Source organism: Protopterus annectens, chromosome 9.part0, assembly GCF_019279795.1.
Source record: "Protopterus annectens isolate FY-2018-M chromosome 9.part0, PAN1.0, whole genome shotgun sequence".
Lineage (NCBI taxonomy): Eukaryota > Metazoa > Chordata > Ceratodontiformes > Protopteridae > Protopterus > Protopterus annectens.
Window position 1 is genome coordinate 262622256 of NC_056743.1, and position 25138 is coordinate 262647393.

A 25138-nucleotide genomic window follows, 5' to 3' on the forward strand; every position below is an offset into this window, starting at 1 on the left:
TTTTTTGGTGGAGGGAAAACCCTTTTATGTGAATAATCATGCTTGTCCCTTTCAAACTTCCCCTTCTTATGTTCCTTGATTTGATTACATTTATAATCAACATCTCAAATACCTGACCAAATTGTGCCCTATATTCGGTTACAGAAAAAAAAGTAAATCACTCTGAATTTGTTTATACACTCTATCAATATCAGCTGATAAAAGTGATATGTTATGTTTATTATGTGTGGTAATCAACCTCATTAGTTCAACATCCCAACGGTCAAAAATATCCAAAAGCTGAAAGTGATACTCGCTGCCTGGATCTACTCAATTTGGGTATTTAAACACTCTTAAGCCGTTTGGAACAATTTTAGAGTTTATGCATTCCTTTAGATGCAAATTGTCCAGACGTAATGTCCGGTATTTTAAAGTCAATCTTTTCAACTCCTTAATATTTTGATCAAAAGTTAGACAAACACTGTTGCTTTTGGGATTATTAGAAATACTAAAGGAAGTCCCATAATTAAGCCAAGATGTTAAGTCACCTCTGAATAGTGTCCGAGGTTGTACTCCGTCAGTCAAGTCATTTTAGGGTGACCTGGGAATACCATTTTCATTTCTAAAACAGTTACTAGTGAAAGCACCAGAACCATCAACAGTGTTCCAAGGTGAAATCACTTGGAGGAGAGCTTTCTGATTCCCAGGAATAGATGAAACTTCCTGGGATCTTTGGGAATGAATCAAGAGAGGAGCCAGGGTCTCCATCAAAAGTCCAACCAATCAGGTAAATTCGCCTAGAGGATTGCTGGGAGTTGAAATGCAAATCCTAGGAACTTCCCCTACACCATTATCTGGGAAAGCCATAGCTGCAAAATGGATAGAACAAACAACTACTTACAAAAAAAGTGCAGCAAAGGCAAAAATAAAAAAAATGAGAAGTGAAAAACACAATGCCTCCAAATAAAACACTGTCAAAATCACCACAGCACTTGGCGAATAAAATACCATTTTATTCCAATAGTTAAGCACTTTCATTCAAAACTGAACTTCATCAGAGCTAAAATAAATACATTTTGACTCCTTTTATATACAGTCCCAACCAGTAACAAATTGTACTCAATTTAATAAAATCAATTAAAATAACATCATCAAAATTAAAGGGCTGTGTGAAAGAATGATAACATTAAAAATACACACAGCAATGAAACGATGTAAACCATTACAAGGAACAGTATGTACAAACAAATAATATAGGGATTATTATTAATAAATTATAGTTTTATTGATTCTGCAATTGTATAGATTTATTAATATATTAATTAATATATATTAATTTATAATGTTACTAACGTTAATTTTAAAACACTTTCATTGCTATTTCTAAGTCTCCTGATTTTCATCCTCCTGCTCCTAAGAAAACTGATAACTTCTGTAAGGTTCCTGAGGATTGTCTATTTCTATTTAAATGTCCTTTTGCTGATCCTGCTGTGGTGTCTGTTTCTTCTTTTTTTTTCAAAACAGGTTTATTGTTTTAACATACAAGAGAAATATCATAGCAATTTTATACAAGTAATTAAAAATAGATATAATTATAACATTCAACAAAACAACTAAAGTATTTACAAAGACATCCACTACAATCAGATCAATTAATTAAACTAAAATACCATGCTATTGAAATCAGGATTTTTTTAACAAATTTTGTAAATTATCCCATACAATATAATAAGATGTTTTTCTAGTTGTTCTTGACCTAATTGTGTTTATTTCCATATGGCACACTATATTCATAACATTTTTAAATTCATTGAACGAAGGAGGTGTATCTGAAATCCAATTTCTGGTTATTATTTTCCTAGCCACTGCTAGAATAGACCATAACAAGGGAAGCTTAACCAACACTTTGAGGTACAGGTGTGTTGAATAATATAAGAGATTTAGAAATAATGAAATTATCTGTAAAAAGAGCCTGCAAAATTCATTAATTGACTTCCAGTATTCTTTCAATTTTATACAGTCATAAAACATATGAGCCCAGTCAGCATTAATTTCTACATTACATCTCTTACATAGATTATCTTTATTATTTATTTTATTCATCATCAAAGGTGTATAAAAGATCTATGTAAAAATTTCCATGTATAAAGTCTCCAGACAATGGAAGGCGTAGTTCTATAGGCAGATTCCAATATATATTGTTTATCTTGTTGATTTGGTGGGTCCCCATTAATAGAAGTGAAATAATTCCAGTATGTATCTACACTGTAAAAAGTTTCTTGTCTGATAATTTTATGTATGTATGAAAGTTTACCTTTATCAGAAACTTTATGTTGTAAATTTAATATCAAGTAATCAATCAGTGTTGGAATAGATTCTTTAACTGTTATAGACATTAGATCTATTTTATTAATGAGATGTTGTCTAAAGGTCTGAACCTCTAACCAGCAAGTTTCTCTTAGATCAAATTCTTGTTTTAAGAAATCTAGATTTTTAACTTTATTATCAGATATCAACTGATACCAGTACTTTAGATCATTATCTATAGCTAAATGAGTTCCTTCAGAAGTAGATGACAAAAGCATACCCTGAGTATACATTATAGGGAATATAATAAAATTCCATTCCCTATACTTAGGGTGCATGAATATAAAGTTACGATAGCTAATAATAATATTTAATGGGTAACAAACCATATGTTTAGGTGTAATAGGTGAAGTACAAAATTCCTTTAGTAACCATAACATGGAGTTATTTACAATCATATTTTTATGTGTTAAGGAGAATTTCATGAAGTGCATACTAATTAGCTCCCAATAATCTTTCCATTTTGCGACATATGACTAATCTATTAATAAAGTAATAACTTTTACAATAGAAGAGGTAGTATATAAATTAAAGTCTGGAAAATAAATACCCCCTTGAGACCAACTATTAGTATGTTTCTTTAATGCAATCCTAGGTCTATTAGGTGCCCATAGGAAATTTAACATTAGTGTATTCAGTTTCTTGATAATTATTTTTGTAGGTGGAGGTATTATTGATTGTATTAAGTATAAAATCTTGGGGAATATTATCATTTTAATAATTGTAAGTCTCTCCTCCATAGTAAAAAAATATTATTCCAGGTATTAAAAAGATTTTGTATATTAAAAAAACAGGTATTATAATTATTATATATAATAGATTTAATATCTTTAGATAGTATTATACCTAAATAAGTTATCTGACCTGAATTGGGTACATATTTAGTAAAATCACTAATGAGAATATTTTTTCGTGTATATATAGGTAGTATTTTAGTTTTTTCTTCATTGAATATTAAACCAGAAATACTTTTAAAATTCAACATTTTATCAAATAGAGACTGCATAGAAGAATTAGATCCTGCTGATGTAATTAGAACATCATCTGCAAAGAGTTGAATTTTGGATGTTGTATTTTCATCTATTTCAAAACCCTCTATGTCAGTACTGTTTCTGATCAAATTAGCCCAAGGCTCCATTACTAAAGTGAATAATAGTGGAGAAAGTGGACATTCTTGTTTTGTACCTTTAAAAATGGGTATTTTTTGTGAAACATATGTTCCTACCTTAATATAGGCCAATGTTCCTTTGTATAAATGCTCAATTAGATTTACAAATGCACCTGAGAAGTTTGTGCACTTCAGTAAGGTAAACAGATAGTCCCAACTTACTGAATCAAATGCTGAACTTATATCAAGACTAATAAGTGTTAAATCTTTCATTTTCCTATTTGCAAAATCAATTAATGTTAAAGTTCTTCTTATATTATCAAAAGTATTTCTATTTACAATGAAGCCTGTCTGATCTATATCTATAATGCCGGGGATGATTGTCTTCAATCTATCAGCAAAAATACTCATAAACATTTTATAATCAACATTAAGTAATGAGATGGGCCGATATGAAGTACATCTAGTTGGATCTTTATTAGGTTTTAAAATTGGCAAAATAAATGTATATTGCCAAGATGGGGAGGTTATTAACTCAGTTTGGGCCAAAATAAAAACCTTATGTATTAATGAATATGTACTTTTAGAAAGGATTTTATCTCTGGTATAATACCATCATTACCCGGTGCTTTGTTTGATTTAAGCTTATTTATTTGTGTAATAACCTCTGTATATGAAATACTTTTGTCCAATAGTTTAATCTGTTGTTTATTAAGCTTTTTATTCATGTTTGTGGTTATAAACTCCTTTATTTTATCTTTAGGTTCCATGTTAATGTTATTATGGTTAATTTTGTGAAAGTGATTTCTAAATTCATCTAGTATTTCTGGTATACTAGAAACATTCTTCTTTTTCCTTAGAGAAAAGATTTCTTTGATATGGTTTTGTTTATTCAACCTTTTTGTTTTATTTTTAAGTCTATGTAAGTATTTGGGGCTTATTGAATAAGACAAAAACTTTTATTTCTCTAAAGTTATTTTAACTTTGAGTTAAAATTTCTTTGTATTTCTCATTTAGTTTGTTTATTTCTTCAATAACTTTCTGGTCCATAATATTTTCTTTATTATTATGTTTATAAGAGTCTAATTTACTTTGAATATCTAACAATTCCTTATCCCAAGATTTCCTTTTATTATTATACCATCTGATACTTTGTCCATATAGATATGATTTTAAGGCATCCCAAACATAGACAATGGAGACTTCAGGAGTATTATTTATGTCTAAAAAATGTTTTACTTCTGAAAGTATATATTCTTTATAGTCTTTTAGTTGAGCTAAGTATGCTGGTATCCTTTTGATCTGAACATTATGAGTATTTTTTATCATGAATTCAAAACAATTGAATTATGATCAGATATAGGACATGAAATGATTTTGGAATTAATTAAATCTGTTACCATCTGGTTAGAAATAAAGACCCTATCTATTTTTGAATAAGTTTTGTATCTGTTAGAAAAAAGGTGTATGGTAATGATTTTGAATCTATCTGATTATTAATATCATTCAAATGATAAGAATTAGCAAAATCATTTAAATGTTTTGCATTAGATGTAATTCTTCTTTTTCCTATAGTGGTAGTATCACTTTCATGTAGTATACAATTAAAGTCACCAGCTAAAATAATATCTCCTATAGAGAATGATATGATCTTATCAAGATGATGTTTCACTGTATTAATACCAATTCCAGGTATCCAATATACATTAATTAAAGTGTAAGTCTTCCCATTAATTTGCATTGTAACCATACAAAACATTCCTTTGTCATCCTGATAAGACTTAATGGTTTTAGGAATGGGCATACTTTTATTCCATAAAATAGCCACTCCTCTTTTTTCTGAGTGTGCTCTGAACTAACCAATACTGTATATTTATTTGTGGCTAGTTTATCAATATCTTTTTTCAAGAGATGGGTTTCTTGCAGGAAGACTAAGTTGGCCTTATGTAAATTAATGTATCTTATTAGGCTTGCCCTTTTACACGGATTATTCAATCCATTAACGTTTAAAGAAATTCCTTTTAAAGATGTCATTTGGCATTTTTAAAACTTAAGAATCTTATGATCAAAATAACAAATAACAACATAAGTAATGTTACATCTCCTCCTTTAGGTGTACCTTTAAATATAGCTGTATTTATTGAATCTCTTATGGGATTTTTGTATAGGATTCAATTTTGTTTGTAATGACAATGAGAGTACAAAATATATTGTGGATGTCAAAACTATATACATATAACAATGAACAAGTGAAAATAATGTAAGGATTAAACCTTGCATCCAGCCTGGAGTTAACAACTCCAACTTAGAGTAGTATTTACCACTCAAGTTAACCCCCTACCCTAAGCAGCAGTACCTCAGCTACCACCTTATCAATTTAATACTGGTTATATTTAACTTAAAGTAACAGCTTTCAATTCAATTATCTAGCAAGACAAGACTACACATTTGATAAAACAGCATCATATAAACTAAAATAAACTTTTTTTTTTTTTAAACTATTCATACCACTATATACATCTATGTAATATAATACACTTGTATTCAAATAACATTCAAATAATCTTGATATTAGGAACCAAGAGGAGAGAGAGAGAAATAAAATATGTGAAAGAGGGAGAGAGAGTGAAAGAAAGAGAGAGAGAGAGAGAGAGAGAGAGAGAGAGAAAAAGGCATATGTTCATATTGATTTATTCAAAGTATGTAAAAATAAGTTCTAACATTCATTTAAATCAAAAACTTTGGCTAATATGGTTCAGACATTACATATATTAAGATGCATCTATTTTCTGTCATGTAAATGCAGTCAACAGCTTCCAAAAAAAACCTTGAATTGCTTGTATATGAGCATTTTACTCATAATCATTATTGCCAATAGAATAAAATATTATATTTATAGAAATTGTTATAAATCATACTGCATAGTTATGCAAATTCTCAGAAACACTTGCATTACTGTAAAAAAAAGCCATCTGTATTTTGTATGTCTATACTACTGCTTTAAAATATATCACATGACAATTTCTTCCAGAATAGAGTTATAAAGTTATTTATGCTTGTCAATCAGATGAATTAAATGAGTTATAGTAATGTATATGTTTGGAACATAAGTTTTTAACACAGATTAGTATGCTGCAGTCAAGTAGATTTTCAAAAACACTTGAATAAATGTTTAATTTTCTATGCCTTCTAAAATAAGACATTTACTTACTACAAGAAACTGCATCATTTAAAATCATTATAACTGACATATTTTATGAATTATAACATAAATATTTAAGTAATTATATAAAATAACTCACATTTAAATGTTAAAGAGTTCATTTTCCTTCACATAGTCGCATTTGCATCAGTTCTACTTTCTGATAGAGTGTTCTTCCTGAATCTGCAATGTGTCAGTGTGATATCTGGGTCAAAGGTCAAATTGACTGCTTTCAGCTTCTCTGTGAGAATTCTGAGAGTTGAAGCTTTTAAAACAACTCGAGGACACTGTTCATGAGGTAGCTCACATCCCAGATTGTCTCCCTTAACATTTTGGCGGGAAACTTGTTAAAAACTAGTGACAAACATTCATTTAGCAGTGTAAATGCATCTAAACATGACAAAACCTTCGCAATGTATTTTACAGGTTATTACAGCCTCTATGTAAGTGAAATTAAGCCCAAAGTTATTAAGAAGTAATAAAACTCAATATTTTTGTCCCAACTCAATTTTTATGCAAATCGTATTATTTACTGTGTCTATATGATCAAAAGCATTTCTATATATTAATATGAAAAAAAATAAAGAGAAAGAATAAAGAAAAGAAAAAGAGAGTAGAAAATAAGAGCGTGAAGCAGAAATAAAGAAAATGTAAGAGAAAGCTATAAGAAGTATATACAATGGAATATTACTTACTGTTTATATTAATAGAGTTAAAAATAAAACATATTATTTACTATTATTTAGTTCTAATTATTATTAGTTAAAGCATGACAGATTATTTACAAACAAGCATAAGCAGTATAATCAAGAAAGTATAATTAGGAATAGCATTTGAAGAACATATAAACTTTTTACAAGGAATAAATGTTATTATTCCATTTATCATATTTTCATTACTCTTCTTTCCCTGCCCTCCCCCACCCTTTACCCACTACATAATCTAAATAGAATGTCATTGTTTAAACAAAGAAAAGGAGGAAAAAAAATGTATCAAATTACTGACCTTACTTCTCTTTTTTAGAAAGAGAAACAAATTGAATAATAGCTTGTTATTAGTTCCTCAAATATTTTGACTGGTTATGAAACAAAACATTTCTTTGCACACAGAGAATAACTTTGATTAAATCTTTTTCAGAATATTTGTGGCTTTCTGGAAATGCAGGAACTATATTTAAAAAGATTAATAATGAAGTAAAATGATGAGAAAAAAAAAAAGAAAAAGAAACATAGAACAAATAATTTGTTTTTTAGTCTCTTCTTCTTCTCTGAAGTCTTCCACGAAGTTTCAGTTGCCAGTCTCTTTAATGAAGGACTAGCCCATTCCATTTCCTCTATTTTATCCAAAATCTTATTTTTTTTGATAAACAGTAAAGCAGAGTCTAAGTCATCAAAACTTTTAGGACCATCAGGAAGGAAGATTTTTAGCTTGGCAGGAAACAGAAGGTATGTTTTAAACTGTGCTTTTTTAAGCTCCCTTATTAGTGGCAGAAAAACGTTTCTTTTAGCTATTACCAAGGAAGAATAGTCATTGTCAAAACGCACAGTTGTCTCATTAATCTTAACAGGAGCTTTAGCCCAAGCAGATTTAAGAACCATCTCTTTATCAAAAGATGATAGAAATCTAACTATAACTGATCTAGGATAGTTTTTGTTAGAGTTAGTATTAGCTATAGATCTATGTGCTCTTTCGATACCAAAAGAGAATGCGTCTGGTAAGTCTAAAGTTTTAGGGAGCCATGTTGTTAAAAAAGAAGTAATATTGTTACCTTCAATATTTTCTGGCAGTCCAAAAATCCTAATGTTATTGCGCCTATATCTATTTTCCAGGTCATCCAGCTTTGTTTGTAAATGTGTATTTTGTTTCAGCAGAAACTCAATGTTGATTTCCTCTTCTTGGATTCTATTTTCCATATCATTCACAGCTTCTTCTATGCCTGTCATCTGGATCTTCTGTTGTTGCAGGTCTATATGTAACAAGTCTATTTGTTTTGTAGTTTTTCTATGAAGGTATCAATTTTAGTATCCATTTTATCCATCTTAGCAGTAAGTTGCTGGATTATAGTTATCAGAGACTGAAGTTCTTTCTTGATGCTGGAGTCTTGAGAATTTGTCTTACTGGAACTCATTTCAGACTGATAAACTGACAGGAAAATTTCCAAAGTGATTTCTGACAGGAATATTGTTAAAATTTCCTTTCTTTTTTAGATATAGTTCAAGAACTATATAAAACAAACATATTTAGAAAGAAAATTACTTCAAAAATTAATTTTTTAAGTAATTAATTCCTATCAGTGTAATGAAATTGGTGGAGCTGAAGAAATCTGCTGCTATCCTGTGTTCATCCTTGGCCACGCCCCGTGTCTGTTTCTTCTGATAAACCTTCTAAACTTTTGCCTTCTGATAAGGATAGCAGGGCAATGAAGAGGATTGGCAGAGAAGCTTAGACTGCTTCTACTTTGGCCTTTAGGGCTATTAATTACCAGACCCACATGACCAGATATGCTCTGGCCTTGATTGCTCAGGCTTGTTAGTTTATCTCTGCACTGCCTAATTCTGAGGGTAAATCCTCTGCCTTTTCATTTTTCGGTTCTGCTTCTGAAGTAGCTCGTCACTTTATTACGTGTAACTATGATGCTGCTGACACCTATTCTAGGGCTACATTTTTTGAGTCCATCATGAGGTGTTACTCTTGTTTTTGTCTCCAGTCTCTTCCTGAGAATATTAATGCCAAGTTGTTGGATGCTCCTTTAATGCTCATCTTTTTTGGGACTGCTGTTGCTGACTTATTTAACTCTCCTTGCTGCACTTGTCTGCATCTCTTTCCATGACGAAAAATGTACAGTTCAGATTTGCATACATGCCATCAGTATGAAATTAATTTTTCTTCTTCTTTTTCAGTCTTTCTTCTAAAAGCATTGCATTGCCTTCTAACACCATATGTAGAAATGGTTTGCTATTACAATTTCGAGATTGAGATGTCTGCAGATGGAAAATTCGAAACACAGATGTTCGAATTTTTATCTGGTTGAACATCTAAATTTTTGAAATTTTATATCAGCGAATGCACTGCGCATTCGCTAATATAAATTCTTCTATCTTTCCCCTATTTTCCACCATTGTAAAAAGGCTTAACTCTTAGTCTCTCTCTTTGTACTTTTTCATTTGTTCCATACACCTTTTCACCTCTGTGAACTCAGTCATTTAGCTTAATTTCCTCCTTTTTGTAAGGACAGGAGACTACAGCTATGGTCTCACAAGAGATCTGCAGTGGTAGCATAGGAGCAAGGATTTAGAAGTTAGTGAATGCCCTTTTTTGAGATGCAGAGAATTCCTGTTGAATGTTTTCTTACCTGCATATGAGTATGTTCATCTTCAAAACAAATATAAAATTAGTTTCTTAATTTAGTTCCCCCAAGATACTTCTGACCATCATGTTACCTTTGGCTTGTCTCTAATTTGTACCTCTTGGCTCATTTTTGCAACCACTACCAACCAAAGTTTCTCTTTATTATTAACACTTTATGATGACTTCACTCCGCTGATATTTCTTTGGATTCTTGAACTCCAAATTAAGTACATCACATGTCATTACAGTAAACTTTAGCTGACATTTCTCTACCCAGTTTTCTAGCTCTTTTGGATCTATCTGTTAACTTGCCAAGCTCTCCCTTCTACACCATCCCACTTATCTTACAGTTATCTTTATATACAAAGAGAAAATTCCATATTGGTGGTATATCCAAATAGCAGAGCTGCTTAATAACTCAAACGTGATCAGTTATGTACTTTTGAATAAAAGTTTTTGTTGTAGTGCAACATAATAAACAACTCGGCTGTTTGCATTTATTATACAGCACAGGATTTTTGTCTTATTTGAGTTTTGTGTCCTGTGATTTGCAGACTTTCTTGTCATTTTCAGTTACTGCATCTTTGTATAGATTTGAACATATTCCCCTTCCAAAACATGCTCTAGCTCACGTTACATTCATTTGATTTTTCTTATCCTTGTACTTACAGTTGTAATTTTATTGTTCTATCCTGCTCTCTGCTAAACCATAGCAAGTGATATTCTGTTCTGCTTGTGTTTTCACATCTCAGTATTTAATTTTCTGATGAGAAGACAACTTCTGATTCTCAAGCCCAGTTTTTAATAAGTTCTTATAGTTGGAGGCAGCAGAAAATTGTTGAACTCTCCAATTCAGTTCTACTTCAAGAATTCCAATACACTTTTCTACTTCCTGAAACTTTCTTAGATGCTAACATACCCTAGATGTTCTTTGTGTTTCACTGTTGCAGTCATTACCTTTGGGTACTTTGCTGGCAGGTTGCCCTCAGTCGGCCTGAATAACAAAGTCTTAGGTCCTGCATTGGCTGCTCTCTCCTCTTCCATTATGTCAGGTCATCAGTGGTATAAAACATGCAGCCAACACCATTTTAATCAGTCTTTCTTGCCGCACGGTGCCCGAAGCAGAAGCAGTTCGTAAGTGCCGGTCGGCCGACTCCCGAAATTTTGTTTTCGAGTTTCAGAACCGAAGTCTTCAAACTAAAGCTAAGTACCCCGTTGGGGAAACTTTTTCTTGATCCTTACCGATTTTAGTAAAAGTTAATAATTGCATTACTTGTGGGAAGCAAATACCTCATAGGGATTTTCATTTGTACTATATTCCTTGCCTAGGCCCTGATCACAACATGCCTTGCTGTCGGTTTTGTGCTAAATTTAACCAATGCACTATTAAGCGTCGGTATATCTTTGATTCTAAATATTTTGATTCAAGATTTAACTACCTTGAAATGTCGTCAGTTAGCAATTCAACTACCAGAGTTCACAAAAAACGCAAGGAAAAAGACAGAGACAGACAGTCGAGGTCCAAAACTGACGACGAAGCTTCTCCTAAGCCAGTTGCCGGTTTGCCGGTACACAGTGAGGCACTTTCACAGCCCCTGATACCCGCTACTTTTGAGTTGCAGGCCTCTACCGAGACCCATTCGGAGTCCGGTATGTCACGAGATTGGCAAAGTATTGAGCCCATGGATGTCTCTTCCTTGGATGGGTCGGGAGCCACTGAGCAGGCACTGGCTTCTGAGGGTGTTTTCAGTCCTCAACATTTTTATATTAAACCAACGCCATCATCAAAAACAAGGTCAAAACCAAATTCTGTGTCTAAAAAACTGATGCATGAGCCACATGCTCAGGCCCCAAGTCCTAAAAAACAAATTATCAAAATGGCTGAGAATTTAATTACCTTGATCAGGGGTTCACAACACCCCCTGCTAAGAGACTTACGCAAGGCACTGATTATGAATCTTCAGATCAGGTTTCCATTTCTTCTGATCAGGAATTTTCTATTCCACCTTATGAGGACTCTGATGCAGAGGAATCCATCCCATCTGCATCTCCTCCTGAGGATTACTCTTTTGGAGAGACTTTGCATACTTTAAGGGAACATTTTCACTGGGAGAGTCAGGACTTCTCAGAATCAAAAAAGAGGCTTAGGGATTTTCTTCTTCTTCCTCAGCATAGGCCTTTGGCAATACCTCCTGTATTAGACATTGTTGATGATGTGTTCTCGGAATCAAGCATGGCTCCTGATTCCCTGCCTCTGACTCCTAGTAAGCCAGACAGATATTACAGAGTTCCTGACTCCCACAAATTTATTTTCAAAAATCCTGCTGCTGATCCTGAGACTATTTCTCAGGGACCCAAGAGTGTTAAGGCCTCTACAGCCAAAAACCCTACCCCTTCTGATAGAGATTCCAGGGCGCTGGATAGATGGGGTAAGAAGGTTTATATGTTTGCAACCTTGGCCAGTTTCATATGCTTAAATATCAACAGCATGTTATGGGCTTACTGAAACAGAAAATGATGTTGATTTCTGATTGTGTGGAAAATAAAGTTACAGGATTTATTGCATTCAGCAGAACAGGTTGGAAAGCATACTTTACAATGTGGTTTTGATTCTTTGGAGGCCTCTTGCAGGGCCACCATAACTGGATCTATGATAAGAAGGTATGCCTGGCTCAAGGAGCAAAATCTGCCTGATCATGTTAAAGCTAAATTGTTGCATGCTCCTTTACAGCATGATAGTCTGCTTGGTAATAAGGCAGAAGAGGTTTTAAAGAAAATGGAAGACAAAGCTAAATCTATGCAAACTGTAAAAGATTTCTTGCAAGTGCAGCCACCCAGGTTCAGTAGGCATTGGCCTACTAAGAAATGGTCCTTTCCTGTATCCAACAGAGCCACTCAGGGCAAACCCAGGTGCTCCAAAGGCTCCAGATATCAAGCACAAGGATCTTACAGGCCAAAGCAATGGGGTGCCTCCACCTCCAAATTTGGAGGTAACAAAGCACAACCCTACAGTAAGCAGTCTCAATGACTTTCCTCTACCATCTCCAAGCACTTATCTTTTGGCAGCCCCCTTGGGGGGAAAACTAGCACTTCATGCTCAAAACTGGCAGTTAATTACCCAGGACAAGTGGGTATTAAACATAGTATCCCAGGGGTACAGATTTCATTTCCACACTTTGCCAATTCCAAGCAGATGGCCAGATCTTCCACCAAACCAGTGGGCAGAGGCCCAGAAACAAGTCATGTCCCTCATGGATATGTTCCTGGACATTCTAAAATTCAAAATGCTGACTTTACAACAGCTACTGCCTATGCTAGGCAAGAATGTCTGGTTGGTACCTCTAGACTTAAAAGAGGCATACCTGCATATCCCAATAAGGGAATCTTGCAGAAAATACCTCCACTTCACAGCAGGTTTTTTGCATTACCAATTCTCTGCACTGCCCTTTGGCTTATCTACTGTGCCCAGGGTCTTACAAAGTGCCTGGCACCAGTAATTGCATTCTGCAGACAAAGAAACATTCAAATGTATCCTTATCTGGACGATTATCTCATTCAGGCAGAGGACAAGGACACTCTTCTTTGACATCTGACATTTGTAAAAAGGCTTCTAGCATGCCTGGGGTACACCATAAATGAAAAGAAGTCACAACTTACCACAAATAATTACATTCCCAGGTGCAAGCTTGAATACAACTGCCCAGATGGCTTACCTCACGCCATTACAAACAAATGCAATTGACAATATACTTCAAAGAAATGGCAACAAAAACCCAGCTATCTGAAAGATTATGCAGGCTTTGGGGTTCATGGCATCCTGCATTCTACTAATTCCATATGCGAGACTGCATATGAGGAAACTTCAATGGTACCTAAAAAGCTTATGGAGTCACCATTGTCACAGCCTGGAAACAATGATCCCTCTCATTCCCTGCCTGCAACAGGAGTTTCTTTGGTGGGCAGAGACATGTCAGCAAAACAAGGGACTGTCATTTACTCTACCCCCTGCCACCCAAACCCTAACTACAGATGCATCAGACTATGCTTGGGGGGCCCACCTGGCAGGGAGATGCATTCAGGGCAAACGGAGCCCAAACCAAAAGCATCTACATATCAACCAGAAAGAAATGCTAGCTGTTCAAAATGCTCTGACAGCCTTCAAGGACTTACTTCATCCAGGACAACTACTGATAAAAACGGACAACACCACAGTTATGTGGTACATAAACAAGCAGGGTACCCACTCATACCCCCTTTGCAGACTAGCCATGGCCTTGTGGAACACAGCATTGACTTACCAAATGCATCTTCAAGCTCAATTCCTGTGAGGAAAGCAAAATACTCTGGCAGATGACCTAAGCAGAAATCTTATGGACCTGCACAAATGGAAACTGGATCCACAAATCTTCAGCATATTAACACAAAAATGGGGAAGCCCAGACATAGATCTATTTGCCTCGCCCTAAAACTGTCAGTTGGACAAATTCTGCACAAGAACTCATCAAAAAAAGCATGGAAAGTGGATGCTCTATCCTTCAGTGTGAAAAACCTATCAGTCTATGCCTTTTCCCCTCTGCCTCTACTCTCCAAGGTCTTACTAAAAGTCAGACAGGAAAAACCAAACAATGATTCTAATTGCTCTGGACTGGCCTCGCCAACACTGGTACCCTCTTCTAAGGAATAAATCACACCTTCCTCCATGGTACCTGCCTCAAAGACCTCACCTATTGTCTCAGCAGAACTATCAAATTATGCATACTCAGCTCCAAACTCTAAATCTTGCAGCATGGCTAATCAACTAATTTTATTAACCACATCTCTCAGTAAACCTGTGATGGATGTCATTTTGGAAGCCAGAAGGCCTAGTACTAGAAAATCTTATGCTGATAAATGGAAGAGATTCTGTGCTTGGAATCAAGCACAAGGAATAGACACAGCAAAGCCCAATATTCCTCAGATTTTGCAATACTTAACTGAGATGCTTGACAAGGGCCTATCTTTTTCTTCAGTAAAAATCCATGCCTCTGCCATTTTGGCTCATTACAACACAGAGCCTCCCCTCTTTTCTCATCCCCTGCTAAAACAATATCTCAGAGGGGCCAAAAATTGAAGGCCTCCCAGGAGAGCACCTATTCCTGCATGGGACCTCAGTTTTGTGCTGGAAAAACTCACCCTACCTCCTTTTGAACCAGCAGCTACTGCGGGTATCAAATTTCTTTCTTGGAAGACAGCTTTTCTTTTGGCAGTCACTTCAGCTAGAAGGGTTTCAGAACTACAGGCTCTCATGGCAGTGGAGCCTTTCATTATTTTTTACTCGGACAGGGTGGCCCTCAGGACCAATCCTTCTTTTATGCCTAAGGTGGTATCCAGTGTGGCTCTTAACCAGGCCATTCACCTGCCAACTTTTTTCCCAAATCCGCAGAACAAGGGGGAGTGGATTCCGCATTCATTGGATGTACACAGACAACTAACATTCTACTTAAACAGGACAAAATCTCTAAGAAAGTCTGAGCAACTGCTGGTAGCATTTGCTGCAGGATCAGAAGGGAAGGCTATATCAAAGCAGACTATTTCTAAATGGATAAGCCTTTGCATTCATTTCTGCTACTTGCAGCATGGTAAACCTGTGCCCAAGGGGATCAGATCCCATTCCACCAGGTCTGCCTCTACTTCAGCAGCTTTTCTCAGAGGGGTCCCTACCAGAGGCATTCTAGAAGCTGCTACTTAGAGCTCAGTTCATACGTTCACAAAGCATTATCATTTATCTCTCTTTTCTAAATCCAGGGCAGGCTTTACCACTGCAGTCCTGCAGGGCCTTATAGCTGCTCCTAATGCTGTTTAGTTCCATTCTCCCATCCATAGCTTTGAGATTCTACCCAAATGTAATGACTGCAACAATGAAACATGAAGAACATAGTACAGTTGTGTACACTTACCATAAATGTAGATATTCGAGTGTATTCACTTTTGCAGTCCAGATTACCCACCCGCCAGCCCTCTTTCTATACCTTTTCTTTCCTTCACTATACTCAAAAAGCCTTTGTGTGTATTTGCTTTTAGTTGAAGGTAAATTTTATGTTTCTAAAGTGCATTTATATATTTACAGTTTTATATATATATTTTTGCTCCCCATTTGGGGGGCACCTGACATCTGGGGCAAGAAAAAACTAATTAAAATGGTGTCAGCTGCATGTTTTATATCCCTGACGACCTGATGTTATGGAAGAGGAGACAGCAACCGATGCAGGACCCAAGACTTAGTTATTCAGGCCAACTGAGGGCAACCTGCCAGCAGATGACCCAAATGTAATGACTGCAACAGTGAATACATTTGAACATCTACATTTATGGTAAGTGTACACAACTGTACTTTCTAACAAATGTTGTGAAGTCACAGAGTAGATGGTAAACGAGCACATTTTGTCACATCAGAACCTAGAGTTTAAGCTTACATTTTAATTCTATTGTAGCTATGCATGCAAACCAATTCAGGATCAAAGCTATAGTAAATAGTTAATTTATGCCCTCAAACATCACTTTAAAAGCACGGTGATTGTATCTTTTATTTGTTGTGTCATATGCATTCGCCTAATTCAGAAAGCCTGTAATTGCTAACAGCGTAAGAGCCTATGGTGTGGGACATATAGAAGATAAGAATACAGGATCAGTGTACCCACAAAAATGTATATATTATTTCTGTTGTGTGTGTGAGTGTATGTATAATACAAATACATATGTACGATTGATCTTATACCTCTGCACTGGGTGCTGCTAAGTGAATAGTATATACATAGGTGCAACGATTTAGAAGATAACCAATTTGTTCTTCTTTTCTAGTTATGGATATGTTCAGATCAGAAAGAAATGTGAAACAAAAGTTTATATGCCACGAGCAACAAGGCACGAAAACTGTAGAAATGAAACAGGTCTTTTATTCAAAGATGTGAAATCTTTAAAATTTGATGCCTTCTGTTACTTTCAGGATACAGGTAATCTGCTACTGTTTGAACTGTGTCATGTATTGCTTTTATTTGTATTACACTTACAGATTGTGCCTGAATGCTGCTGATCAAGTTTAATATATGGAAGACATAAACTGATAATTGTTGCCAGAGAAGCCAACTGGATTTAAAAAGTGCTCCTTATGTGGGCACAAAATTCCAAACTCAGACAATAGTGCTTTTACTGCCTTGGACCAGGGGATTTGAATACAGAGTGTGATATTTGTGCTAGTTTTAACTATAGGGTTCTTGTGGAAATGAAGAACAAGTTGATTCTAAAGTGTCTCTTTCCTTCATCTTCTTCTGCCTGTGGAGCTCCATCCTCTTCAAAAAAAAAAATCCTCAGGAGAAGCAGTAGACAAAAATAAAGAATCGAGGAGGTGTTTCTCTGATCATTCTCATCCTTCAACTTCTTCGGGCTTGGATACACCTGAGAATATCTTGCATCTGTCAAACTGTTTGGGTCTGACCCTGACAAAATCAAAACCCTTGCATTCAACTATACCTTTGGATCTGACCCAAGCAAAGTCTAAGTCACCTCAGACCTCAGCCAAGTTTTCTTCAGAAGCAGTGACTTTGAGGATGTGCTTCCCTTTCCTGAAGGACATGCCTTGAAGGGTATCCTGTCTAATTTCAACATCCTCCTCCCTCAGGTTATCTAGGAGCCTAACGGAAGCAGATGGGGATAGAGTGAGAAGAAGGTTTCTCAGAACCTAGATTCATTTGGGTGTTATATCAGTTCTGTCTCCTACCAGATCTGTGAGCCTATCTCCTGTATAACCCCAACAGTGGCAGAGGTGGCCTGCAACATCAGTGCTTCAGAATTCCCTTCTCTGAGAAGCCCTTTCAGCATCTCTGAAGGGTTACCCTTCTGCTGCACTCTGGAGGCAGTTGGGGGGGTGGGCATATCTATACACCTAGAAGCCTGGATAGCCATTACCAAAGATACTTGGGTGCAGAGTAGAATATCCAGAGTTTATACATAACATTTTCCCTTCTACCTCCAAAATGCAACAAAAGAATTCCCAATGTTCCACCCAGTCAGAGGAAAGCAGAAACCATAGAAATAGAAAAGCTACTGAGAAAGAGTCATCTATCTGGTCCGCCCACATCAACAAGGATTTGGAATGTACTCAAGACTCTTTATAGTGCCAAACTACTCAGGGGACCTAAGACAAATTTTGGATCTTAGCAGTCTCAGCAATCTGAATCAATTCATAAAACATTCAGAGTTCTGGATGGTCATGGTTCAGTCCATGCTGCCACTGTTGCAGAAGTATGATTGGATCTGCTCCATAGATGTCCAGGATGTATACGATCATATCAAGATACACAGGTGCTCTAGGAGTTATCTATGATTCTGGCTGGGGGCCGATCACTATCAGCTCACAGCCCTGCCCTTTGGTCTCACCACAGCCCCGGGTGTTCATCAAGTGTGTAGCAGTGGTTGCAGCTCACCTAAGACTGCATGGATTCCAGTTGTTTCCTTATCTAGATGACTGTCTTCTTTCTGATTCCACCAAGCCTGTATTGATCCACACCAGGGACCAGATGTTGCATCTGTATCTATGACTAGGCATTACAATGAAGTACCCTAAATCTCAACTCTCCCCTACTCAAACTCTTGAGTTCATTGGTGCCCATCTAAATACAGTGACTCCTGTCACAAGTTTGCCACATACACGACTAGACACTCTACATACTCAAGCCTTATACATCCTATCTCTTCATTCCCTTCTATCCAGATTAGTGTTACAACTCCTCAGATCAATGGCAGCATCCGTAGTGTTTGTGCACTTAGCATGTTTTCACAAGAAAGTTTCAAACTGGACTCTGGTGGTACAGTGGTCTATAGGATGCCATCCTGTGATGGCACCCATTCATATTAAGATATTCGCAAGTAATACAAAGCCTGGTGGATTCATGCAGAAGAAGTTTCTCTGGGCTACCCTTTTATTCTTTGTTCACTCAAGGCCACAGTGACAGATGCCTCCCAACTTGGGTGGTGGGGGACATTATTTGTGAAGGACAATCTAAGGCACTCGGTCCCAGTTAGATGCCAATTGTCACATCAGTGCCCTAGAAATGAGAGCAGTTCTATTAGTGTTGTAGGCATTTCAAGATGTTCTCCCTCTTAGGATGACTGCTGTCCTGATAGACAACATGCCAGTAGACTTGTAGATCACCAAAGAGGAGGAAACCAAGTCCAATCCACTGTGTTGAGAGGCGATGAGAATGTGCAATGGGTGATCTCTTCTGGGCACTTTCTATTGGCAATGCATATTCCAGGGAAAACCAATGTGCTAGCAGACAAACTGATCAGGTCCATTTTACTCCCTCTTGAGTGGTCTCTCAATCAGTTTGCGGTGGAAATAATATTTTGCCATTGGGGCCAACCATGCTGCAACTTCTTTGCCTCTCCTCTCAGTATAAAGAGCAGCAGCCACTTTGCCCTGATCCCCCCACTTGGAGAGGAAGTCACCAAGAGACTCTTAATTCACAAGTGGCCCCTCGATCTCTGGTACACTTCCCCTCATTCCCCTCATCCCCAAGATTCTTCAGAAAGCATTGTAGAGAACAAGCAAGGTAATCTTCATTACTCCATTCTGATGTTGCCAAGCATGGTTCCCCTTCCTGTAGCCTCATCTAGTTCACCCTCCCTGGGTACTGGATCTTTTTTTAGGACCTTTTGTCCTACCTTCTTGGATTGCCTCACCCAGACACTCAGTCCCTTAAATTGACTGCATGGTTTCTCTACTTCCAGTTATGGCTAGAAACTCCATGCTTTCTTTCCCAATTTGTCACATTCTTACATTATTATTATTTATTTATTGCTATTTGTTGACCGGGAAAGTCCATTGGGCTTGAGACCCATTTTCAGTGGAGGCCCAGGGAGAAAAGCTCCAAGTTACATGAAAATCATTACGTGAATTTGTAAGGAAACAATTATTTATAAAGCAAGTGAAATCATACAGAATACTATCTAAACAGCACATATGTTATAAAAAGGCACAATACAGAAACAATGGAACATTAGCATTTAGGAAAATAATACAGTTTGAAATATTTAACAATACAGCTCAATTTTTTGGGGGGAGGAGGAGTAGAAAAAGGGAAAGGTAAGTGTAGTGGGAAGGTACAATTAGAGAGTTAAACTTAAAGGTAGGATAGAAATAGAATCTTTTAGCTAGGTGGTGGGAATATGTAGATTATAGGTGGTATGTATTTAATGGTAATATTAAAAGTAGAAAGTGACAGAGAAGAGAAAGGCAGTTGTATAGATGTGTGGACTAGGATACTAAAGATTAGGGATAACTCATATGGTGTAACAGTATGACATATACATAAGTATATTTGCTATGTGAAACAGTTTTGCTTGATTAAGGAGGCTGTGAATATGTGTTGCATGTGCAAGTGGGGTTATCAGTGAGATGTTGTTTTAGTTTTCTTTTAAAGGAGATTATGTTGTCTAATTCTGTAACTGATGATGGGAGGGCGTTCCACAGCTTAGTTATGGAATGGGAATAGAGGCAGCTACCTACTATTTTACAAGGTTTTGATACTTTAAGTAGGTGTTTGTTGTTAGAGCATAGATTTTTGAATGGGGCGTAAGGTTCAATGATATTTTTCAGGGAAGGACAACACTCTGCATTTCACTCACCATAATTCTGCATTTGTGTTGTCTGTTTTCATCCTTCCTCAACTTCCCACCCTCCAACCCCCATCCTATTTGATAGTCTCCTAGCATCTTCTTGAGAGTTTTTTTTTTCCTTGACAGTCTTGCTACATGAGCTACAGGCTGTTGCTTTTCTTTTTCTTCTTCTCCTCTTGCACTATCTTTGGGCCTTAGTTGCTCTACCAAAGAGAAGGGTAATGGTTGATGATACTTTATCATATTATGGTTAGCTGAATAGAGGGCAAATTAAATCTGAAGTAACTGAAGAGAAGAAAGGAATTGTGGGTAAGGGGAAGAGCTTGAGTTATGTTGGCTGAAGTCTAATGAAGTGGCTGAGGACTGATCTGACATCGGATCTGAGACCCATCAGTTGAAGAAGGACAAAAAACAAAACACAAATGCAGAATTATGGCAAGTATATAACTTTAATTTATGCTAATTTTACTTACACAACTGTACTTTCTGCAGTAAATGGCTTGAATATAATCTTTACCTTTAATCACAACCTTTTTAAAAAAGAAATTATCATGTTGCTGCTTACATTCTGAAAGCTTTTCATATAATGCCTTTATTAAATGCAAATCTTGTTGCATAGTTTTATTACACGTCTTTCTGAAATGATTATGACTACCAAATAGTCTACAAATACACATAATGGATCTAAAAAGTACTTCTTTCGCATGCCTGTAACTACATTGTTTGCAATGGGAATGCTTCTGGCTGCTTGTTTACTACCAGGCATTGTCCTGCCTACTGACATGGCATATTTATCAAAAGTTTTCTTTTTTTCTTTTATTACATTTGAATTTGTTTTACTCGCAGCATTTATTCTGGATGTTTCAAGATCCTCACTGATGCTTCTAAGCATCATCTCTCACTAGTGTTGTCTGATGTAGCAGAGCTTTTCCATGATCTTCCTTGGCTGTAGCTTAGTAAGAACCTACTAACTTACAAGTACTTAAAAGCTCTCTTTAACAGTCTGCCTCTCATTTGATAATTTTTTATACCACATACAGTTTTCTGTTTTATCAGCACATCATTCTTTCGTTCTCTTTGTTTCAGTTCATTAACTTATAAGTCAGTGAGTTTTAAGTGGTCTAGTTTCAAATTCTCAATTTTAAGTCATAGCTGCTCAACTTGGTGATCAGTGTTTGCCAGTAAATGTCACTGTGGGAGGGTTTTGTGTGTGTGTATATATATATATATATATATATATATATATATATATATATATATATATATATATATATATATATATATATATATATATATATATATATATATATATATATATATATATATATATATATATATATATATATATATATATATATACATATATATATATATATATATATATATATATATATATATATATATATATGTGTGTGTGTGTGTGTGTGTGCTGGCATTGATACACCATGTGGTCTTTTCTCCATGATTGTGCAGCGATGGAGTTAGTATGCTTTAGTAAAGATGGAGTTAGTAATTGATGTCACCTTCATGGGATGTATGCAAATGGGGCACCCTGCACAAAAAAAAGTTTTTTTATAGATATTTTATTGAGCTGAAGCTTTGACATTTTTCCCATCTGGTTGAAGCTTCAGCCAGTTGTAATTGGAGTGATGTAGGGGAAGGGTTTGAGTTCAGTCATACTTTATTATTTTCTTCTGAACTCCCTTATTTCCAGTGGAATAAATAATGTTTTACCTATTGAAAGTTCTTCTTTGGGTGTTAATATGCCTGAAACTTATGTTTCTTCTCTTTAAGGTTTATTTTTTTTAATAACTTAATTGCTTCCTTGCCTACCACATAAAGGGACATTGCACATTGAATACGTATATTTATACAATGATAAGTCGTTGCTATTCAAAAACATGTATGCTGATTGGCCTGACCAACCATCATGCCCATTGTAAATCGAGTATATACTAGTAGAAAAAATTCCGTCCGCTAAAGTACCATTGAGCAGCCAAACTTTTTTCTATTGATACATGCTACAGAGGCATACCTCTCAACTGTCCAGATTTTCACAGAATGCCCATATTTTACCTCATATTTTTCATCTGTTCCTCATAAAATTTGTGTTTTTCTGACAAATCACTGAAGAGCAAAGTCACTAAATAATAGCAAGCATTGGAGTTACATACTTCATATCCTTCAGTCAATGCACAATAACACTAATCTTGTTATTCTAGCAGTCTTCTAAGTTTATAAGAGCAACATTTACAATCTGTCACTATTTTGGGGCCTTTGTCCCCTGTTATTTAAGGCTTAGTGCATATTTCTTGGGATAAAAGATTGAGAAGTATGTTAATGGAGGGCAGATCAAATACAAGAAAAATCAGATACATTTTGCAAAACTAAAGAAACTGAAACTTAACTGATTTTCCTTGTATTTTTGCACTGTCTCAGCATACGCTCATATCTCTGTACTGTCTGGATTTTATAGTATTAAAAAAATGGAGATTCTTTTCTCTCTGTTGCTTCTATTGAACAGCACTGATATGTTCCCATGCCTAAACAGTATAAGTCCCATATGCATGCATAGTACATCAACAAACGCAAAGGAACAGGGAAACAATGTAGAGGCACACTACATCTCTGTTATACAAATACATTATTTAATAAAGGTAGGCAATTTCTTTCTTAAGTAATGTCATTGTATAATAGCAATAACTGACTTGTGGGTATGGGTATATGAGGATTTATCCACAGTTGGCTTTGTTTAATCATTCAGGTTATGCCCTTGTGATTAACCCACGGCAACATTGGGTAAATCCTCATATACCCACACCCACTCATCAGTTATTGCTTATATATATATATATATATATATATATATATATATATATATATATATATATGTGGCTCTAATATTTGAATTTAGAGTTTTCAAACAAGTTTACATGCAGTTTCAATGATGCTTGTGGATGTAGTAAAATAACACTTTGAACCAAACACGAAAAAATGTGTGGCAGGATAATTGTTTTTTCATCAGTCTTGAGAGTGAGTCACTGTATAAGAAAGAGACCTGAAATTGAAAAAAGTAATTTTATGTGAAAAATGGAACAATAATGCTTTGAACAATAGTATTGCAAACAGCATTTGGTGCCAGAGTAGCTTTAAATCTGACACCCCATCCCTTCTCTCTAGCTCAGTGCAGTATATACACATAGCAAAGCATACATATAGACAAGATGATTGAATGAAGATAAGCTGGACCTGATGTGCGTTCAGCAATAGCTTTTGCTAAACTGAATTGAGCAATGTCACACAAACCCATTTACTGGTATGGCCACTTAAAGACAGAGCTGTTGTTATTGTATTTAATACATTTGCACATATGTTACAAAAGCTTTCTCCCATCCTTCTCCTGAAGTGGTCATTCTATTTCTTCATAAAAAAATTCTACTTGAAATGTAAACTATTTTCTATCCTTAGCCCTAGACTGAAGGAACACTGAAACAGAAGTCTAGATCTTCACTAAAATGGCTTTAAGTATAATTATTTTGAAGTTCGTATCCTAAGACTATAGGATTAATTAATGCTTCCCATAAAAAAGTTATGAGTGCAGCCATTAGTTTAATATCACAATTCTTGCATCGCCCACTGTTTCTCTAACAAAAAACAACTAAAATAGTGATAATCTTTTGGCAGTGTAGTTGTCTCAATCACACTGAGCATCATGTGGTACCAGCTGTATGACATTAACCAAAACATTAAAGAAAAGTAACATTTCCAGCAGTTCAAGTTCACTTGCAGTCATCACATCAATTAAAGTATTAAGCCTTTCCCACTAACAAATGACACAGCATGCAGGAACAAAACATCCACTATAAATGAAACTTGTACTCCACATGCACCAGGAAAAAATCAAAGCAAAAGTGGGAGTGGATGATCAAACATGTCATAACAGATAGATATGTACTAATTGAGGCTAGGCTATAATAGCCTCATCCATTTATAATACCTGACAATGACATTTCTTCCAGCAGAAATGAATGGAAAATATAAAACAGTTCACTGTGATCCTTGTTACCCCCCTTGTAAGACACTTTATAGTAATGGTTGCCTTTTAACTTTTATTATAAGAAAAGAAATCAGGTATGCTAATAAGATGACAAACTGGAATTTTAGACCCCCCCATCATACACACGCACACACATACATGACATTCAGATGCCAGAGGAGTTCCCAGACAGGTCAGAAATTATGAATCGATGAATCATGTATACGTGCAGGGTTGCTTGCACATACGTGATCAGAAGATTTTTTTTTTTATTTTAAAGTGTTGCTGTGTTCCCTTGCTGTGTGGGCAGTCATATCACTGTCTGATTCTGAGTATTATTTGAATTATTGTCAGCTGTAAGTACATTTTCATTCAGAGTAAGCTGAATAGAATATTTTATAAAATATTCTGTGACTGCTTCACATTTTATCAGCATGTCAACATC

General features: G+C 35.6%; 1 protein-coding gene across 2 annotated transcripts in view; it reads left to right on the top strand.

The window, feature by feature from the left end:
* Window positions 1-25138, top strand: part of LOC122811177 — a 3180768-nt gene that overhangs the window by 429794 nt on the left and 2725836 nt on the right. For both annotated transcript variants that reach the window (XM_044082849.1, XM_044082848.1), the window contains exon 3: window positions 16842-16993. In XM_044082849.1, the coding sequence (XP_043938784.1) occupies window positions 16842-16993 (152 nt within the window). The remainder of the gene's footprint in view (window positions 1-16841; window positions 16994-25138) is intronic.